Source organism: Triticum dicoccoides, chromosome 4A (genome assembly GCF_002162155.2).
Source record: "Triticum dicoccoides isolate Atlit2015 ecotype Zavitan chromosome 4A, WEW_v2.0, whole genome shotgun sequence".
In the NCBI taxonomy this organism is placed as follows: Eukaryota; Viridiplantae; Streptophyta; class Magnoliopsida; order Poales; family Poaceae; genus Triticum; species Triticum dicoccoides.
Window position 1 is genome coordinate 527,582,181 of NC_041386.1, and position 17,446 is coordinate 527,599,626.

At 44.8% G+C, this 17,446-nt stretch overlaps 1 protein-coding gene across 1 annotated transcript; it reads left to right on the top strand.

Moving 5' to 3' along the window:
* Positions 1–3,187: 3,187 nt before the first annotated feature.
* LOC119286537 (transcription factor PCF3-like) lies at positions 3,188–5,109 on the top strand. Its single transcript, XM_037565916.1, has one exon. It carries the CDS (start codon positions 3,682–3,684, stop codon positions 4,837–4,839), a length of 1,158 nt encoding a protein of 385 aa, XP_037421813.1. The 5' UTR covers positions 3,188–3,681; the 3' UTR covers positions 4,840–5,109.
* The last annotated feature ends 12,337 nt before the right edge of the window (positions 5,110–17,446 follow it).

Sequence of the window (17,446 nt, forward strand, 5' to 3'; positions counted from 1 at the left end):
ATAGACAATATGAAGCAAAAAACGCTCTCCAGCAGATTGTCTATCAAACAGTCCACATTTAGACAATGTCTGCCGGTTGTCCATATTTAGACAATGTCAAGCGGTAGACTATCATATAGAAATCTGCCGGAGAGTTTTCTTTTTTTGTCTCATATTGTGTGTATCTCATATAGACGACCATTAGGACATGCTGGTGGAGATGCTCTAAGAATGTAGGAAGAGAAGAAGAGAAAAAAAAACATGATTAGGATGTCACTTTGATGTGGTTCAAAGGGACTTTACAGAATTTCGTTCCTTAATTAGGAGTGTTTATTTCTTCCCCAAAGCTTGTCTGGCTTATAAGAATAAAAACTATATTGTATGAACTAAATTGCATACGGTTGGAAAGAAAAATTTCCATTGATTCTAACATCGTAGAAACTTTCCTTTGTTATAACAAAGTTATGACATGCATCTAATCCTTTCCATAAGCCCCTGCGTTTTTCCATGGTTAAACCAAACAACTTGTATACAGATTCATGGGTTTGCAGTTCATGTAGGATTACATGGCATGACATCTCGACCCTACGTTTTTCTATTCCCGAGTTTTTAAAATTCTGTGAGCCAAAGAGATGTCTTTGGATGATGGTGCACGGGAAATAAATACATGAATATTAAGGAACGTGGTTTCAACTCACATCAGGCTTGTTATGGAGTGCAAAGCATATGAATGGGTTCCATGAAAAAAGGTACCCCCAATCCTATAATCAAAGGGTCTTTGCACGAAGAAAATAACTAAGGATTTGAATCCTACAAAAATCGTACATCCAAGTGAGCCCTAGAAAAGCATGTGCCATGTAGAGTCTTTTGTAGTATAACGACGCGCTAGTGCTAGTACATGGCAAAAAATTGATGCCACATACGTAGAGAAATAGGAAGTAGTCATGGTTAAAAGAAGGATTTCACTACAAATCTGACTTTGGATTTTTAACAATGGCAAATCGAATGTTTTTTTACGGCAAATTTAGTTTTCGTGAGGATGGCACTTTTCTTTAGCAAGCATGACAAACCCTTGATGACAATTTCCTTTAGCAAGCATCACAAATCCTTGCCATGCCATCCTCGCAAGAAGTAAATATGCCATGAAAACATTCGATTTGCCATGGTTAAAAATATGGTGTCGGATTTTTTAACATTATAGTAAAAGAAACAGTACCACCCACTTGTAAGTGAAATAGGCAGCAGAAACAGACAACAACTTACCACATAGTGTCTAACTTGTGATTCCGCATAATATACTTGGTTTTACAAAATTAGCGCATATCAGAGTGCGCTCAATTTCTTGTTGCCCCTCCCCACTATTTTCCTTTACTTTATGTCTTATCTTAAGTCTCATACATATCATCAACAATGCCGAGAAGAGTTTTTAAAATCAGTTGACTTCATCGCTGCTAGATATTAAAAACCACGTACCAAATAACACACGAAAAAGAGTGTCTAAACAAGTAATATAATACCTTATCCATGCTCTCTTTTATCAATTCTCTAAATGTAATTTTACATGTTTTATTTCTAAACTACTTTAATGTACTAATATTTAAGGTTGTACTCAAAAAATAGTGTCTAAACAAGCATGTGTACGTTTTTGCTATCTATTTTTTTAGGAAAATTGTCTAGCATTATTTATTCTTTTTTTTGCGGGCATGGCATTTGATGTAACATAAAGAGTACAATGGATTGGACAAACTGAAATGGGCATGAGAACAAAAATATGAGATCTGCATCAAGATTATCTGAAAATACATATTTTTCTAAAAAGGAAATAGATATAATTGCTTGCATCTTTGCACTTCTCTATGCCACTGGGTGATGAAAGAGATGACCAGATTTGTACAAATTGATCCAACCTCATAGATTTGAAGAACGGCATGCGCCGTACTTATCATGCTAGCTAGGTGCTTCATATTTTTGGTTTTGCTATTTTAAAAGAAGGAGTATCCTCGGTCTCTGTATTATTGTGATGCTCACGCCTATATGTGCTCCATATTTTTACAAGAGGTGGGGCAACGAGGAGCTGGGTACATAGTAGGGGGGCTTCTAACGTTTGTCAACTTTGTGTCCAGGCGCAAAGAAAAAGGATTCCACTCTGTCTAGCTTTCTCCGCTCTTTGGGTTCATCATTCCAAGGTCCCACGAGCGGCCTGGCTCAAGCTGCTATACTCGACTCCACGCTCACACACCACAGCTCACTCCGTACAAAAACTGAAAAACTGAACCGCAAAGGAGAATCCAGTAAGTGAGCAACTCGAGCACATCATGCATCGTTAACTAACCGAAGATTTCATACAGTTAAGAAAAAAATCCGAAGATTTCATAAGTATGGGACGAGGTGATGATATTATAAGTGCTACTCTCTCCGTCGCATAATTTTTGTAGTGGCTTTAGTTTAAATTTAAACTAAAACCACGACAAGAATTATGAAATTGAGGGAGTGCGTATTGCACAAAAGTTAACACGAAAACATATGTGATTACTTCTTACATGTTATATAAATAATAAGTCACACATCCAACAAACCATCTATATACAATAACACAACAATATATGATGATCTTTTCTGCAATAGTGATGGTAGATATATATGTCCGTATTAATTGGTGTTTCAAGCAAGGTTACTTGCAAAAAAATTCTATAGGAATGGTAACAACTTCTCCGAATGTCATGTCTGGCGTTTGATCCATGAAGCGATGTGATTGCAACCACCACCGGCCATCCAATCAACGATTAGTTCGATAACACTAAACATTTGACGTTCTCTAAGAAATTCAGAAAAGGGGTAGCACATGGTGATACAAGTAGATTATAAAGTTTAAACATTACCCTTATAAATAATAATAGGATGAACAACATGGTGTCATAATAAAATAAAGGGAAATTGATGGTCTACGTCTCAGGTAAGGGTTTTTCAGCGAATGTCTAAGTTGCCATGCAAAAAATATAGTATAATTGACATGTTGTTTGTAATGGATTTGCAATGCTCTGAAGTGAAATTTGCCATCTTGTGCAAAGAAATGGCAGACGAATTACCACGCCATTGTGAGAAATTGCATTCGATGGTGATCCGATGGCTCTGAGGAAATTCGTTGGGAACCCCTAGAAATGTGGCGTTCACACGTTATTAAAATCCTACAATGAATATACATGCTAACAAACAGCTGTATTTCCATTTCAAAATCTTTACTGGATTCACAAATCCCAGCCTCACGATTACCACAAATCCAAATTTGGCAATGTTTAACCCCAATTAGCTGGCCAATTGATTGGCCAGGTCATGATCCTCACCCAGCAGCTAGCTGATACACACCACGCGGTGCAAACTTGCCCTACCCAACGCAAACCATGGTTGGTTATGGTTATATAAGAGAGGAAAGCTAGGTAGGCTGCGGAGCAGTAGGTCCCAACAATGGTGGTTTTCTGGGGTTTAGGACGGTCATACTCAAAATCCAAACCTACCAACCCCACACCTCTCCCTCTCTTCCACCTCTGAGTCTGACCTCTCTCTCCTCCCGCCGCTGTCCCAGCCCCACACCTCCTCCCACCCCACCCCACCGCCGCGCGCACGTGCGTCGCTCTCCTCCTCGGCTCCGGCCAACAGGCGCCGCCGTCCGACGCATGTAACTGTGCCTAGCTGTCGTCTCTTCTCATGGACCAGCAGGGGGCGGCGCCGTCAAGCAGCACCAGCACCAGCACCAACAGCAGCCGCAGCACGTCGGACCACCCCCACCACGCGTCGGCCGCCGCGCACCACCACCCCTTCTACTACGCTGCCGCGGCGGCTACAGGCGCCACGCCGCCGCCGCCGTTCATGGGCTCGCTTGCGATGGTACCCGCGGCTACCCCGGCGGGAGCGCAGACGGCCAACCACAGCCAGTCGATAACGGTGGCCGAGCCGCCGTCCGAGAAGAAGGTGGCGAAGCGGCCGACCAAGGACCGGCACACCAAGGTGGATGGGCGCGGGCGGAGGATACGGATGCCGGCGCTGTGCGCGGCGCGGGTGTTCCAGCTCACGCGGGAGCTCGGCCACAAGACCGACGGCGAGACCGTCGAGTGGCTTCTGCAGCAGGCCGAGCCCGCTATCGTCGCCGCCACCGGCACCGGCACCGTCCCCGCCAACTTCTCCACGCTCGCCGCCTCCCTCCGCCCCGGCGCCTCCTCCCGTGCCGCGCCCTTCCAGCACCACCTCCAGCACCAGCCGCAGCACGACGTGGCTGCCATGCTCGGGTTCCATGGCCACCATCAGCACCAGCTCCTCCCCCCGCCGCCGCAGCAGCAGCACCACCACCAGCACCCGGAGGCGCCGCAAGATCCTGGAGCCGGGGAGTTCATGAGGAAGCGGTATAGGGAGGCGGACGACCTGTTCAAGGACACCGGACGCCATCAAGACCCGGAGGGCGGCGGCGAGCCCGCGCAGAAGCCCAGGCCGGCGCCGCCACCCACTGCTGTTTCGGGGGCAATGTGGGCCGTGGCGCCGAACAGCGGCGCAGGCGCAGGCGGCGGCGCCTTCTGGATGCAGCCGGCATGGGCCTTCGGCGCCGGGAACACGGTGCAGGCGCCGCTGCAGTTCATTTCAAGAAGCAGCTTCCCCGGCGGGATGGGCGACACGAATCTCGGCATGCTGGCGGGCCTCAACTCCTGCGGCCGCTCCACCGGCGGCGAGCAGCAGCAGCACCAGCACCAGCAGCAGCCGCAGCAGGAGGACGAGGAAGGGCAGCCTCCCGAGATGGATCAGCACCGCCGAGGCAGCACCAGCGCCGGCGCGAACGGCCACGAGGCCGGCCACTCCGCCGCAAGCCCGCAGTAAGCAAGCAACGAGAGCCATCCGTTCGGGCAACCAATCATGCAAGCATCTGGCATGGTGATCAGGGAGAGTGTGTGGAGCACTTTAGCTAGCTGCTGCTGCACTAGTTAATTAATCAAATCAACCAATTGTTTAGTTTGTTCTTTTCTATTGGGATTATTCTAGTTTGCCGTTCATTAATCCATGGTTTGTGCTGATGGAGGTGATGATTAGCAGTGGGTCCCATTGAACCAGACACTATTTGTTTAAGGCAACAAGGCTGAGTTTTGCACATTTTATCGTATCAGTTTTCTAGTATTGCTGTATATCATGGGGAATCTATTTGTTCGATGCAAGTAATCCATGTTTAGAACAAGGTGATTTTCCATAGAATTCTTGCTAGGGCAAGAAATGCTTGGAAGACGCAGCACTTTAACAGAACTAGCTAATTGCCATGTGTTGCAACAGGAGCATATTCTAGTGATTCAATATCAATTTTGTCCTCAGTCGCAAAAAAAAATATCAATTTTGTCCGACATATATACACCAACCATATTCTAGATTTTGGTAAGATTTAATTTTATTTAAGTATAGATAGGGAAAGGCAAGAAAAACATTGATTTAATTAAGGTTTGGTAAGATTTAATTTGATTGAGGTATGGGTAGGCGAAGTCAAGTAAAATTTTGATATGGCTAAGATTTTGATAAGATTTGATTTGGAAAAGTACCGTTTTCATTTAGATTATCTCAAGCTACTGTATTTACGTCGCTTTTTAGTTTGTGTGCCAATGGTTGAGATTACAAAAAAATCAACAGAAAACTAAAGGGGGGAGGATGTGGGGGAGGAAAAACCCCATGGAAGTGAGGCGAACCTACTAACCATCCTTTAATAGTAGAGATTGGGGGAGCAAGATATTCGTTCTAGCATTCCGAATAGACCTACAACTCCTTTCCTAATACTTTTAGGTTTTAATTGGTCTTAAAGTCGTGGTAGTTTCCGTCAAATTTTAGAAGAAGAAACAGCTATGTCCATAATACTAACTTAGGTACGAAAATCCTCTTGAAGGGTTATTTAATAAAATGTAATCCTAGATTTTATAAATTAGAATTTACACTGCAGGAATCCTCGTAAACTAGAAAACTGCTATTCTATGGCACAACCGTAGAAAAACAATAGTTTATGGTGCACCTGACAATAGTGATATCCATCACGTTGAACCTTTCCTCCATATCCTTATACTCTTCCGTACAAAAAAAAAAAGAGAGAGAATATATTCTCATATTCTAGAGATTCTCTGCATCTTCACATTTTTTGCTGCACAGACTCCCTCTTGCAGTTCAGCAACATGAATCTCTCACCACTAACATAAATCTTTGTTACTTAATCAAACCAATTAATTGTTTTGTTTGCTTTGTTGTATTGGGAAATATTTTCTTTAATCTGTTTGTGCTTATGGAGGTATAACCGAATCAAGCCACTATTTGTTTAAGGTTCATCCATCTTAAAGAGGCTAGGTTTTCCACATTTTAACGCTTTCATTTAATATGGCTCTTCGATTTTTCAGTGATATTTGGAATACCTACATTTTATTTAAAAAGTTAAGAAGCAAAAAAATTGACCTAGCGAATTTGTGTGAAAAAATGTAGGGTTGCATTCCGAAAAGGTGTACTTTTATAGAATGTATGGGCATCTCAATAATGCTTTATAGGTGTGCTTTTAATCGGTGCTACAAAGTGGGAATTCTCGTGAAATTTTAGAGAAACAACGTTGTGAAAACACAAACTTAAGTATTAAATGATACTAAACCGTTGTCTCAAAAATGCACTTTTAGGGTTCTCATAAATTGATGCTTAGGATATCTCTAGCCGAACACCTAAAATGGGTTAACTCGTCAAAAGATTCTAAAAGATTCCCTTTCGAGTAGTTAAGATGCATCTATCTGAACTCCTATTTGCTTTAGCTACTCAATTTTTTTAGAAGAAGCATCCTTCGGCTCTCAATTTTGAGCCACCGAAAGGAATTCTCAAAAAAAGATTCACTTCGCTCAATGGCCTCCACCACAACAGTACCTATGTTGCTTTCCTTTCCCATGTCGGCCATCGTGCAGGATAGTCGACACCCCGCAACCCCACCGACTCTCGGCCCAATCACCGCATATATATCTTCCCTGCCGCCATTAGAAGCTTGTGGGCGAATAAGGCCACCGACGAGCTTTGTTTCATCCAAAACAGAACTGGTGGATGACCACATTGGTGTAGAGCACCCGCAGGGGAGCTAAATGCGGCCGGAATCTCGGCCATGGCAGCGTCCTTCCCCAAAGCCTGAGTTCTACCATGCCAGGTTTTCCCTAAGATGGGTAATAACGACATCGAAGAGAATTGAGATCCCAAAGCCTACAGGCCATACCATCAGCCCCGCTATCCACCCACGGCCTCGGCATTGCTGCAACGCCGCCCACAGCGGCTCTCACCTCCTCCGCTTGCAACGTGGTCGAAGAATTGCCTAGGTGATTTTTGTTGTTGGTGGTGTGTTATTGTTGTTGTGTTAAGAATAAGGATGGGCAGTGATGCTTGGATCAATTGATTACATGCACCGGACATGGAAGAATTGTCCGGCGGGAGGAAAAGGTCGGTACAAAGGGCATTTAAAAGATCCAATCATCATTCTTGAGGTTGTTGCACCAGGATCTATATGTTTGGCAACCACTAGTGGTCGGGGCCTGCCATTGCGGGCCGTTTAAGAGAAAGCTATGCGCATCTCGTCATCATGTCAAAAAATTCAAAAAATATTCTCGCGTCACATGGACATCACAGTCATCTTAAGAGGAAAAAGAAAAAAACTAGAAAAACTTCTCTCAAAAAAATCTTCCTACATTTAAAAAACTCTAAGAAAACTACTTTCTCACCGTGACCAACCAGTGCGCGCCACATGGCGTAGCTGATTGACCACCATTCTAGCGCCTCTTGATGGGTTTAATTGGATCATTTGGCTCTCATAATGACCTGAATATGTTTTCGGGGTCACCGCTGCTTGAAAGTCTTGTTGCCGAAGATGCTCGACCTTGCAACTATGTCGACAATGACTATCGGTACATGATGGGCTACTACCTTGCAGATGATATCTATCCCCCAAGGGCCGCATTTCTGAAGACAATCCAACGTCCTCAAGGCAACAAGAGATTCCACTTTGCAACATGTCAAGATTCGGCAAGAAAGGATGTTGAGAGAGCTTTCAGAGTGCTTCAAAAGTGCTTTTGTGATTATTCGTGCACTGGTCGAGTATAGGAAGTCACATGTCCTATGAAAAATCATGACATGTTGCATCATCTTGCAGAAAACGACCATTGAGAATGAGAGAGGCATATAAGAGAACTTTCGGTACATCTCCAATGGAGATCCTGTCGAGCCAGAACACAACCACAAAAGAAAGATTAGAGCAGACGTAGCCCAAGAGAAGAAGACAAAAAGGACAATGACTTGAGCTAAAATGAACAAATGAGACCATCATTATCTTTTGTGGGCTAGGTTTATGAACACGGCATGGACCATTCCTGCAACTGCATACGACGCCAACGCTCCAAGCCATGACTTGTGGTTGTGCAACACCAATGTTGAAGAATAGAATCCACCTAGTACTGCTTGCCAAACTAGGGCCGTACCGGGAACCAATCCTGACTTCACCATTGGGACATGAAGTGACTGAACTCAAGGGTGTGTTTGGTAGCCCGCTTACAGGCCAACTAGCCCGTGCGGGACGAAACTAGGTTGTTTGGCTGCCCGCATAGCACGAAGATTAAAGCACCCCCATCCAGGACCGCTAGGAACGGCTAAATTGACAGTTTCTAGCGAGCCAGGCTCGGTTGAGGCAGGGGAAGGGTGTTGGGGAACGCAGTAATTTCAAAAATTTCCTACGCACACGCAAGATCCATCTAGGTGATGCATAGCAACAAGAGGGGAGAGTGTTGTCCACGTACCCTCGTAGACCGTAAGCGGAAGCGTTATGAAAACGCGGTTGATGTAGTCGTACGTCTTCATGATCCGACCGATCCTAGCATCGAAGGTACGGCACCTCCGCGATCTGCACACGTTCAGCTCGGTGACGTCCCATGAACTCTAGATCTAGCTGAGGTCGAGGGAGAGTTTCGTCAGCACGATGGCGTGATGACGGTAATGATGAAGTTACCGACGCAGGGCTTCGCATAAGCTCTACTACGATATGACCGAGGTGGAAATCTGTGGAGGAGGGCACCGCACATGGCTAAACAATCAACTTGTGTGTCTATGGGGTGCCCCCTCCCCCCGTATATTAAGGAGGGTAGGAGGAGGCTGGGCGGCCCTAGAGGTCACGCCAAGGGGGGAGGAATCCTCCTCCTAGTAGGAGTAGGATTCCTCCTTTCCTAGTCCAATTCAGAGGGGGAAGGAAGGAGAGGGGGGAGAGGGAAAGAGGGGCCGCGCCCCCCTCCCCTAGTCCAATTCGGACTCCCTTGGGGAGGCCACCTCCTGGCTGCTGCCCTCTCTCTCCCCTAAAGCCCACTAAGGGCCCAATAACTTCCCGGGGGGTTCTGATAACCCTCCGACACTCCGGTTTTATCCGAAACCTCCCGGAACACTTCCGGTGTCCGAACATAGTCGTTCAATATATCAATCTTTATGTATCGGCCATTTTGAGACTCCTCGTTATGTCCGTGATCACATCCGGGACTCCGAACTACCTTCGGTACATCAAAACACATAAACTCATAATACCGATCGTCGTTGAATGTTAAGCGTGCGGACCCTACGGGTTCGAGAACTATGTAGACATGACCGAGACTCGTCTCCGGTCAATAACTAATAGCGGAACCTGGATGCTCATATTGGTTCCTACATATTCTACGAAGATCTTTATCGGTCCAACCGCATAACAACATATGTTGTTCCCTTTGTCATCGGTATGTTACTTGCCCGAGATTCGATCGTCGGTATGTCAATACTTAGTTCAATCTCGTTACCGGCAAGTCTCTTTACTCGTTCCTAATGCAATATCCTGTAACTAACTCATTAGTCACATTGCTTGCAAGGCTTATAGTGATGTGCATTATCGAGAGGGCCCAGAGATACCTCTCCGATACACGGAGTGACAAATCCTAATCTCGATCTATGCCAACTCAACAAACACCATCGGAGACACCTGTAGAGCATCTTTATAGTCACCCAGTTACGTTGTGACGTTTGATAGCACACTAAGTGTTCCTCCAATATTCGGGAGTTACATAATCTCATAGTCATAGGAACATGTATAAGTTATGGAGAAAGCGGTAGCAACAAACTAAACGATCATCGTGCTAAGCTAACGGATGGGTCAAGTCAATCACATCATTCTCTAATGATGTGATCCCATTAATCAAATGACAACTCATGTCTATGGTTAGGAAACATAACCATCTTTGATCAACGAGCTATTCAAGTAGAGGCATACTAGTGACACTCTGTTTGTCTATGTATTCACACATGTATTATGTTTCCGGTTAATACAATTCTAGCATGAATAATAAACATTTATCATGATATAAAGAAATATAAATAACAACTTCATTATTGCCTCTAGGGCATATTTCCTTCAGTCTCCCACTTGCACTAGAGTCAATAATCTAGATTACATTGTAATGATTCTAACACCCATGGTGTCTTGGTGTTGATCATGTTTTGCTGTGAGAGAGGCTTATTCAATGGGTCTGCAACATTCAGATCCATATGTATCTTGCAAATCTCTATGTCTCCCTCCTTGACTTGATTGCGGATGGAATTGAAGCATCTCTTGATGTGCTTGGTTCTCTTGTGAAATCTGGATTCCTTTGCCAAGGCAATTGCACCAGTATTGTCACAAAACACTTTCATTGGAACCGATGCACTAGGTATGACACCTAGATTGTATATGAACTCCTTCATCCAGACTCCTTCATTTGCTGCTTCCGAAGCAGCTATGTACTCCGCTTCACACGTAGATCCCGCCACGACGCTTTGCTTAGAACTGCACCAACTGACAGCTCCACCATTCAATAAACATACGTATCCGGTTTGTGACTTAGAGTCATCTGGATCGGTGTCAAAGCTTGCATCGACGTAACCGTTTACGACAAGCTCTTTGTCATCTCCATAAACGAGAAACATATCCTTAGTCCTTTTCAAGTATTTCAGGATGTTCTTGAACGATGTTCGGTGATCCACTCCTGGATTACTTTGGTACCTCCCTGCTAAACTAATAGCAAGGCACACATCAAGTCTGGTACACAGCATTGCATACATGATAGAACCTATGGCTGAAGCATAGGGAATGACTTTCATTTTCTCTATATCTTCTGCAATGGTCGGGCATTGAGTCTGACTCAACTTCACACCTTGTAACACAGGCAAGAACCCTTTCTTTGCTTGATCCATTTTGAACTTCTTCAAAACTTTATCTAGGTATGTGCTCTGTGAAACTCCAATTAAGTGTCTTGATCTATCTCTATAGATCTTGATGCCCAATATATAAGTAGCTTCACCGAGGTCTTTCATTAAAAAATTCTTATTCAAGTATCCTTTTATGCTATTCAGAAATTCAGTATCATTTCTGATCAACAATATGTCATCTACATATAATATCATAAATGCTACAAAGCTCCCACTCACTTTCTTGTAAATACATGCTTCTCCAAAAGTCTGTATAAAATCATATGCTTTGATCACACTATCAAAGCGTATATTCCAACTCTGAGAGGCTTGCACCAGTCCATAAATGGATCGCTGGAGCATGCACACTTTGTTAGCACCTTTTGGATCGACAAAACCTTCTGGTTGCATCATATACAACTCTTCTTTAAGATATCCATTAAGGAATGCAGTTTTGACATCCATTTGCCAAATTTCATAATCATAAAATGCGGCAATTGCTAACATGATTCGGACGGACTTAAGCATCGCTATGGGTGAGAAGGTCTCATCGTAGTCAACTCCTTGAACTTGTCGAAAACCTTTTGCAACAAGTCGAGCTTTGTAGACAGTAAGATTACCGTCAGCGTCTGTCTTCTTCTTGAATATCCATTTATTCTCTATGGCTTGTCGATCATCAGGCAAGTCAACCAAAGTCCACACTTTGTTCTCATACATGGATCCCATCTCAGATTTCTTGGCCTCAATCCATTTTGCGGAATCTGGGCTCATCATCGCTTCCTCATAGTTTGTAGGTTTGTCATGGTCAAGTAACATGACCTCCAGAACAGGATTACCGTACCACTCTGGTGCGGATCTTACTCTGGTTAACCTACGAGGTTCAGTAGTAACTTGATCAGAAGTTTCATGATCATCATCATTAGCTTCCTCACTTACTGGTGTAGGAATCACTGGAACTGATTTCTGTGATGAACTACTTTCCAATAAGGGAGTAGGTACAATTACCTCGTCAAGTTCTACTTTCCTCCCACTCACTTCTTTCGAGAGAAACTCCTTCTCTATAAAGGATCCATTCTTAGCAATGAATATCTTGCCTTCGGATCTGTGATAGAAGGTGTACCCGGCAGTCTCCTTTGAGTATCCTATGAAGACACAATTCTCTGATTTGGGTTCGAGCTTATCAGGTTGAAGCTTTTTCACATAAGCATCGCAGCCCCAAACTTTAAGAAATGACAACTTGGGTTTCTTGCCAAACCACAGTTCATAAGGTGTCGTCTCAACGGATTTCGTTGGTGCCCTATTTAACGTGAATGCAGCCGTCTCTAAAGCATAACCCCAAAACGATAGTGGTAAATCAGTAAGAGACATCATAGATCACACCATATCTAATAAAGTGCAGTTACGACGTTCGGACACACCATTACACTATGGTGTTCCAGGTGGCGTGAGTTGCGAATCTATTCTGCATTGTTTCAAATGAAGACCAAACTCGTAACTCAAATATTCTCCTCCACGATCAGATCGTAGAAACTTTATTTTCTTGTTACGATGATTTTCTACTTCACTCTGAAATTCTTTGAAATTTTCAAATGTTTTAGACTTATGTTTCATCAAGTAGATATACCCATATCTGCTCGAAACATCTATGAAGGTAAGAAAATAACGATACCCGCCACGAGCATCAACACTCATCGGACCGCATACATCAGTATGTATTACTTCCAATAAGTCTGTTGCTCATTCCATTGTTCCGAAGAACGGAGTCTTAGTCATCTTGCCCATGAGGCATGGTTCGCAAGCATCAAGTGATTCCAAAAGTCCATCAGCATGGAGTTTCTTCATGCGTTTTACACCAATATGACCTAAATGGCAGTGCCACAAATAAGTTGTGAAAGTGCGTTATATCGACTAGAGGAGGGGTGAATAGGCGATTTTTATGAAAGTCTTCAAAACGTGGAAGTTATGAAGACAAACGATAGAAATAAACCTATTACCCTGCGGCGGAAGGTAGACTACACTAGGCAAGCCATAGTCAAGTATTCAATAGAGTGAAAGCACAATGACTAATAGCAGCAATGTAGTAAGGATCAAGTAGGAAGATATTGTGAAGCCACACAGAACACGCAGTCACTCAGTGAAGACAAAAGATAGTTCGAACATACAATGACTTCACAAGAGTAATAGTAAGTAAAGGGAAGGGAAGATGAAACCAGTGACTCGCTGAAGACAATGATTTGTTGGACCAGTTCCAGTTGTTGTGACAACTGTACGTCTGGTTAGGGTGGCTAGGTATTTAAACCTTAGGACACACAGTCCCGGACACCCAGTCCTGAACACGCAGCTCAAGACACCCAGTCCTCACCGTATTCCCCTTGAGCTAAGGTCACACAGACCTCGCCCAATCACTCTGGTAAGTCTTCAAGGTAGACTCCCAAACCTTCACAGATTTCGTTCACCGGCAATCCACAATGTCTCTTGGATGCTCAGAACGCGACGTCCCGGCTGGAGGATGCACAGTCCTCAAGTGTAATAAGTCTTCAGATCACACAGATAAGAAGACTTAAGTGATGCCTAATTCTCTTTGTCTCTAGGTGGTTAGGGCTTTATCCTCGCAAGGAATTCTCTCTCAAAGGCTTCGAGGTGGGTTGCTCTCAAACGACAAAAGACGTACTCTAAATCTGAGCAGCCAACCATTTATGGTTGTAGGGGGTGGGCTATTTATAGCCACTTGGCAACCCGACCTGATTTGTCCGAAATGACCCTGGGTCACTAAGGAACTGACACATGTTCCAACGGTCAGATTTCAAACTCACATGGCAACTTTACATGGGCTACAAGCAAAGCTGACTTGCCCGACTCTGGACAAGATTCGCTCTCAAAGTCTTCACTCGAAGACATAGGTTTTGTTTAAGCATCACTTCAGTCATTCTGACTGGTTCTCTTGGACCCCACTTAACAGTACGGTGGTTCCTATGACTCAACACAAAAGAAAGAGAACTATGAAAGATCTAAGTCTTCGAGCTCCATAGGCTTCATGTGGTGTCTTCTCTTGTCATAGTCTTCAATGTGAATATCTTCATATACCACCTTTGACTTTAATGTCTTCATACATTTTTAGGGGTCATCTCTGGTAGGAAAACTGAATCAATGAGGGACTTCTACCTGTGTTATCCTGCAATTCTCACAAACACATTAGTCCCTCAACTAGGTTTGTCGTCAATACTCCAAAACCAACTAGGGGTGGCACTAGATGCACTTACAATCTCCCCCTTTTTGGTGATTGATGACAAACTAGTTGAAGTTTTCAACGGGGAATATAATCTGTGAAATTGTAAAGGATAAGGAATTGTCTTCATAAGTTGCAAGGGCTCCCCCTGAAGATGTGCATATAAGTAATTTGCTTTTGGAATGCAAATGCACATGGCAGGTTGTACTTGTGGAGATCCACTTCAACTTATGATGACAATCCACTATGCATGTGAAAGTATATGAAGATAATGACATGCATAATGGAAAATGGACGTCTGCAGAATGATCTAAGTGCGGAATTTATCGTCGCACATGCGGAATTTATCATCGCAACACAAGGTGGCAGATAAGTAGCAGACGACCATCGAGTTTAAGTGTTACAACTCAAAGAACCAAATGTAGCAAAACGAGAGTTGTAAGCACGAAGCAAAATATAAAGTACCCGCCCATATGGACCCGCTTGAAGACTATCAACCTCATATGCTTCTCCCCCTTTTGTCAGTAAGGACCAAAAAGGTTTGAAGACATAGAGCATCTACTCGTTCCCATGAGGAGTAGGTGAAGCAGCAGGATCGTTGGTGGTGTTTGGCGGTGCTGAAGAGCTTGGAGCAGAGTCGAAGCATGCTGAAGGAGGTGGCGGTGAAGTAGCATCGTCTTCATCCTCGATCACTCTGGCATTCACAGTTGCAGCAGAGGAAGAGAACTCAGAGTCTTCAAGGGATGGAGTTCGTCGCAGCACTGCCCTTCGAGGAGGTGTGGAGTCAAACTTGAAGCGCTTAGTGAAGCCATCCTCTTGAAGATCATCTTCAGAACACATCAGCGTTAGCCCTTTCCATGTGCGGCGAGAGGTTTCATGGGCAACAAAAGCATTCTTGGTGGCAAGATTGCGAATGCGATTAACATCCACCAAGAGGCTTTGCATCTGACGCTTCAGCCAGTCATGATGCCTATCCTGTTTCTGATGAAGAGCCACAAGAAGCTCTCGGTCGTTGAGAACACGAGTGCGCTTCTTGGGTCATGAAGCAGTTGTACTGTCAGTGGCTTCAGCGAGAGCAGGATGCGGTGCACGTGTAGTGCCAGCCAAAGGATACACACGAGCGACTGCTTCAACTCCTTCAATGTTCTGAGAAAAACTCTGATGCTCTACATTCTGAAGACTTGGAGGTTCCTTGGCAGGCTCGGGATAGATGGCTTCAATAGACATATCCACATCATGCAAAAAGATCCGATGGTTGCGGGCCGAGGGCTGATATGAGATAGCGGAGTGAAGTTTGATCAGCCGCATCACCCAAGGGGCGTAGAACTTCAAACCAAACAGATCAGAGCCAGATGCAGCAAGTTGGCGAATGAAGAAATCCTGTGTATTGAAGCATTTTCCATGAAGAATGTAGAAGACCAAAGTCTTCATTGCACCTTCCAGCTTGGCATGGGGAGAATGTCCTTTGATTGGCCAGAGAGTTCGCCTTATGATGTGATAAATGGTTCTTGGCAGATACTCAAGGTCTTCAACGAAGAACTCCGTGGGATAAGCAGCATCTTGGGGCAATGGCTTCATCATACTGAGCATCTGACTCATATTAGGTTCAGTCTTCTGAAAGATGCTCTCAATAGCTTCACTATGAAGCTGACAGCCATGCTCGTAGAGACCGCCAGGAGTGGGCAAACCAGTGATCTCAATGATGTCAAAGGCTTTGGCTTCGTGATGAACATTTCCTGTCATCCACTCCAGGACCCAAGTCTTCGGATCTGTGTTATACCCGCGGATGTGAAGTGTGGCATAGAATTGGAGCAGCAATTCTTCATTCCAATGCTCTTGGTCAATGACGGACGGAAGCAATCCAACTTCTTTGAGGCAATCCAGAGCTTCTTCCAGACAGGGCAGGCCAGCTATAGCTTCAATGTCAAGACGCTTGTGGGGGAAGATGCGACCTTGATTGTATAGAATGCAGGAGTAATAGCTTCGCTGCGGATAGCTCCAGAACCGATCAGATGATATCCTTTCCCTTGAGTAGGGGTTCCTGGAGCTATTGAAGAATGTGTTGTCTGCTCTGAAGCCATTGATATTGAAGGAGCCAGGTGCTGATGCAAGACCTGGGAACCTTGGCAATCTTGGGATTGGCTTCTGTACCTGAGGCCTGTGTTCAACATGATAGTCGAACTGGGGACCGGCAGCAGACTCAGGAAAAGAAGTGGCGGGATCAGTGGCTTCGCTGACTTCTGGTGCTTTTGTTGGTGATGGCTCCACATTAGCTTCAGCCATGACAGCGTCAGTGCTTCAGTGGTGTTGGTGGTGGCAGCCTCAAGATTTTCAATCACGTTCTCCTCGAGAACTGCTTCTTGGTGGGACGGGGGAGTAGCAACTTGTGGGACTTCTTCTTCATCGGCTGATGTAGCCGGAATGTCTTCAGCAGATTCAGCTTCAGACGCAGAGACTGGAGGCCTTGGTCCTTTGCGAAGCCTGCGCAACGCAGGCGATGCCTGTGTAGTTGGAGTTGGCTAGGCCTCAAAGTCTTCTTCCTCTTGTGGGCGATCAGCCCATGAAGCATCCTGAGCGATTGGCGTCAGAGGACGACCAATGCTGAGGAGTTCACTGTGCTTGAGCTGAGGAAGGACTGCACCATCTTCTACACGGTCATGGTGACCAATGTCTTCAGCAGCGATGGGATCAGCTGCTGGAAAGTCTTCAGCTTCATGAGCCTCTGTGAAAGCAGGCTCATGGACAGTCAGTTGACGTTCTTGTGGATCGGCGTCGGGGTGAACCATGGAAATGGGTTCAACAATTAAGGGCTCTGTGTGAGCAGTCCGTTCCTTCTTGGACTTTCTTTTCTTCTTGGCAGGGGCAGTAGCAGAGGCTTCAGGATGTTTTCTCTTCCTTGCTTCAGCCTCAGCAGTCCTGGTCTTCTTCAGTTCTGAAGCGGTTGACCTGGCCTTTGGCTTCGAGCCAGTCATTCTAGTTGGGAAGACAATGGGA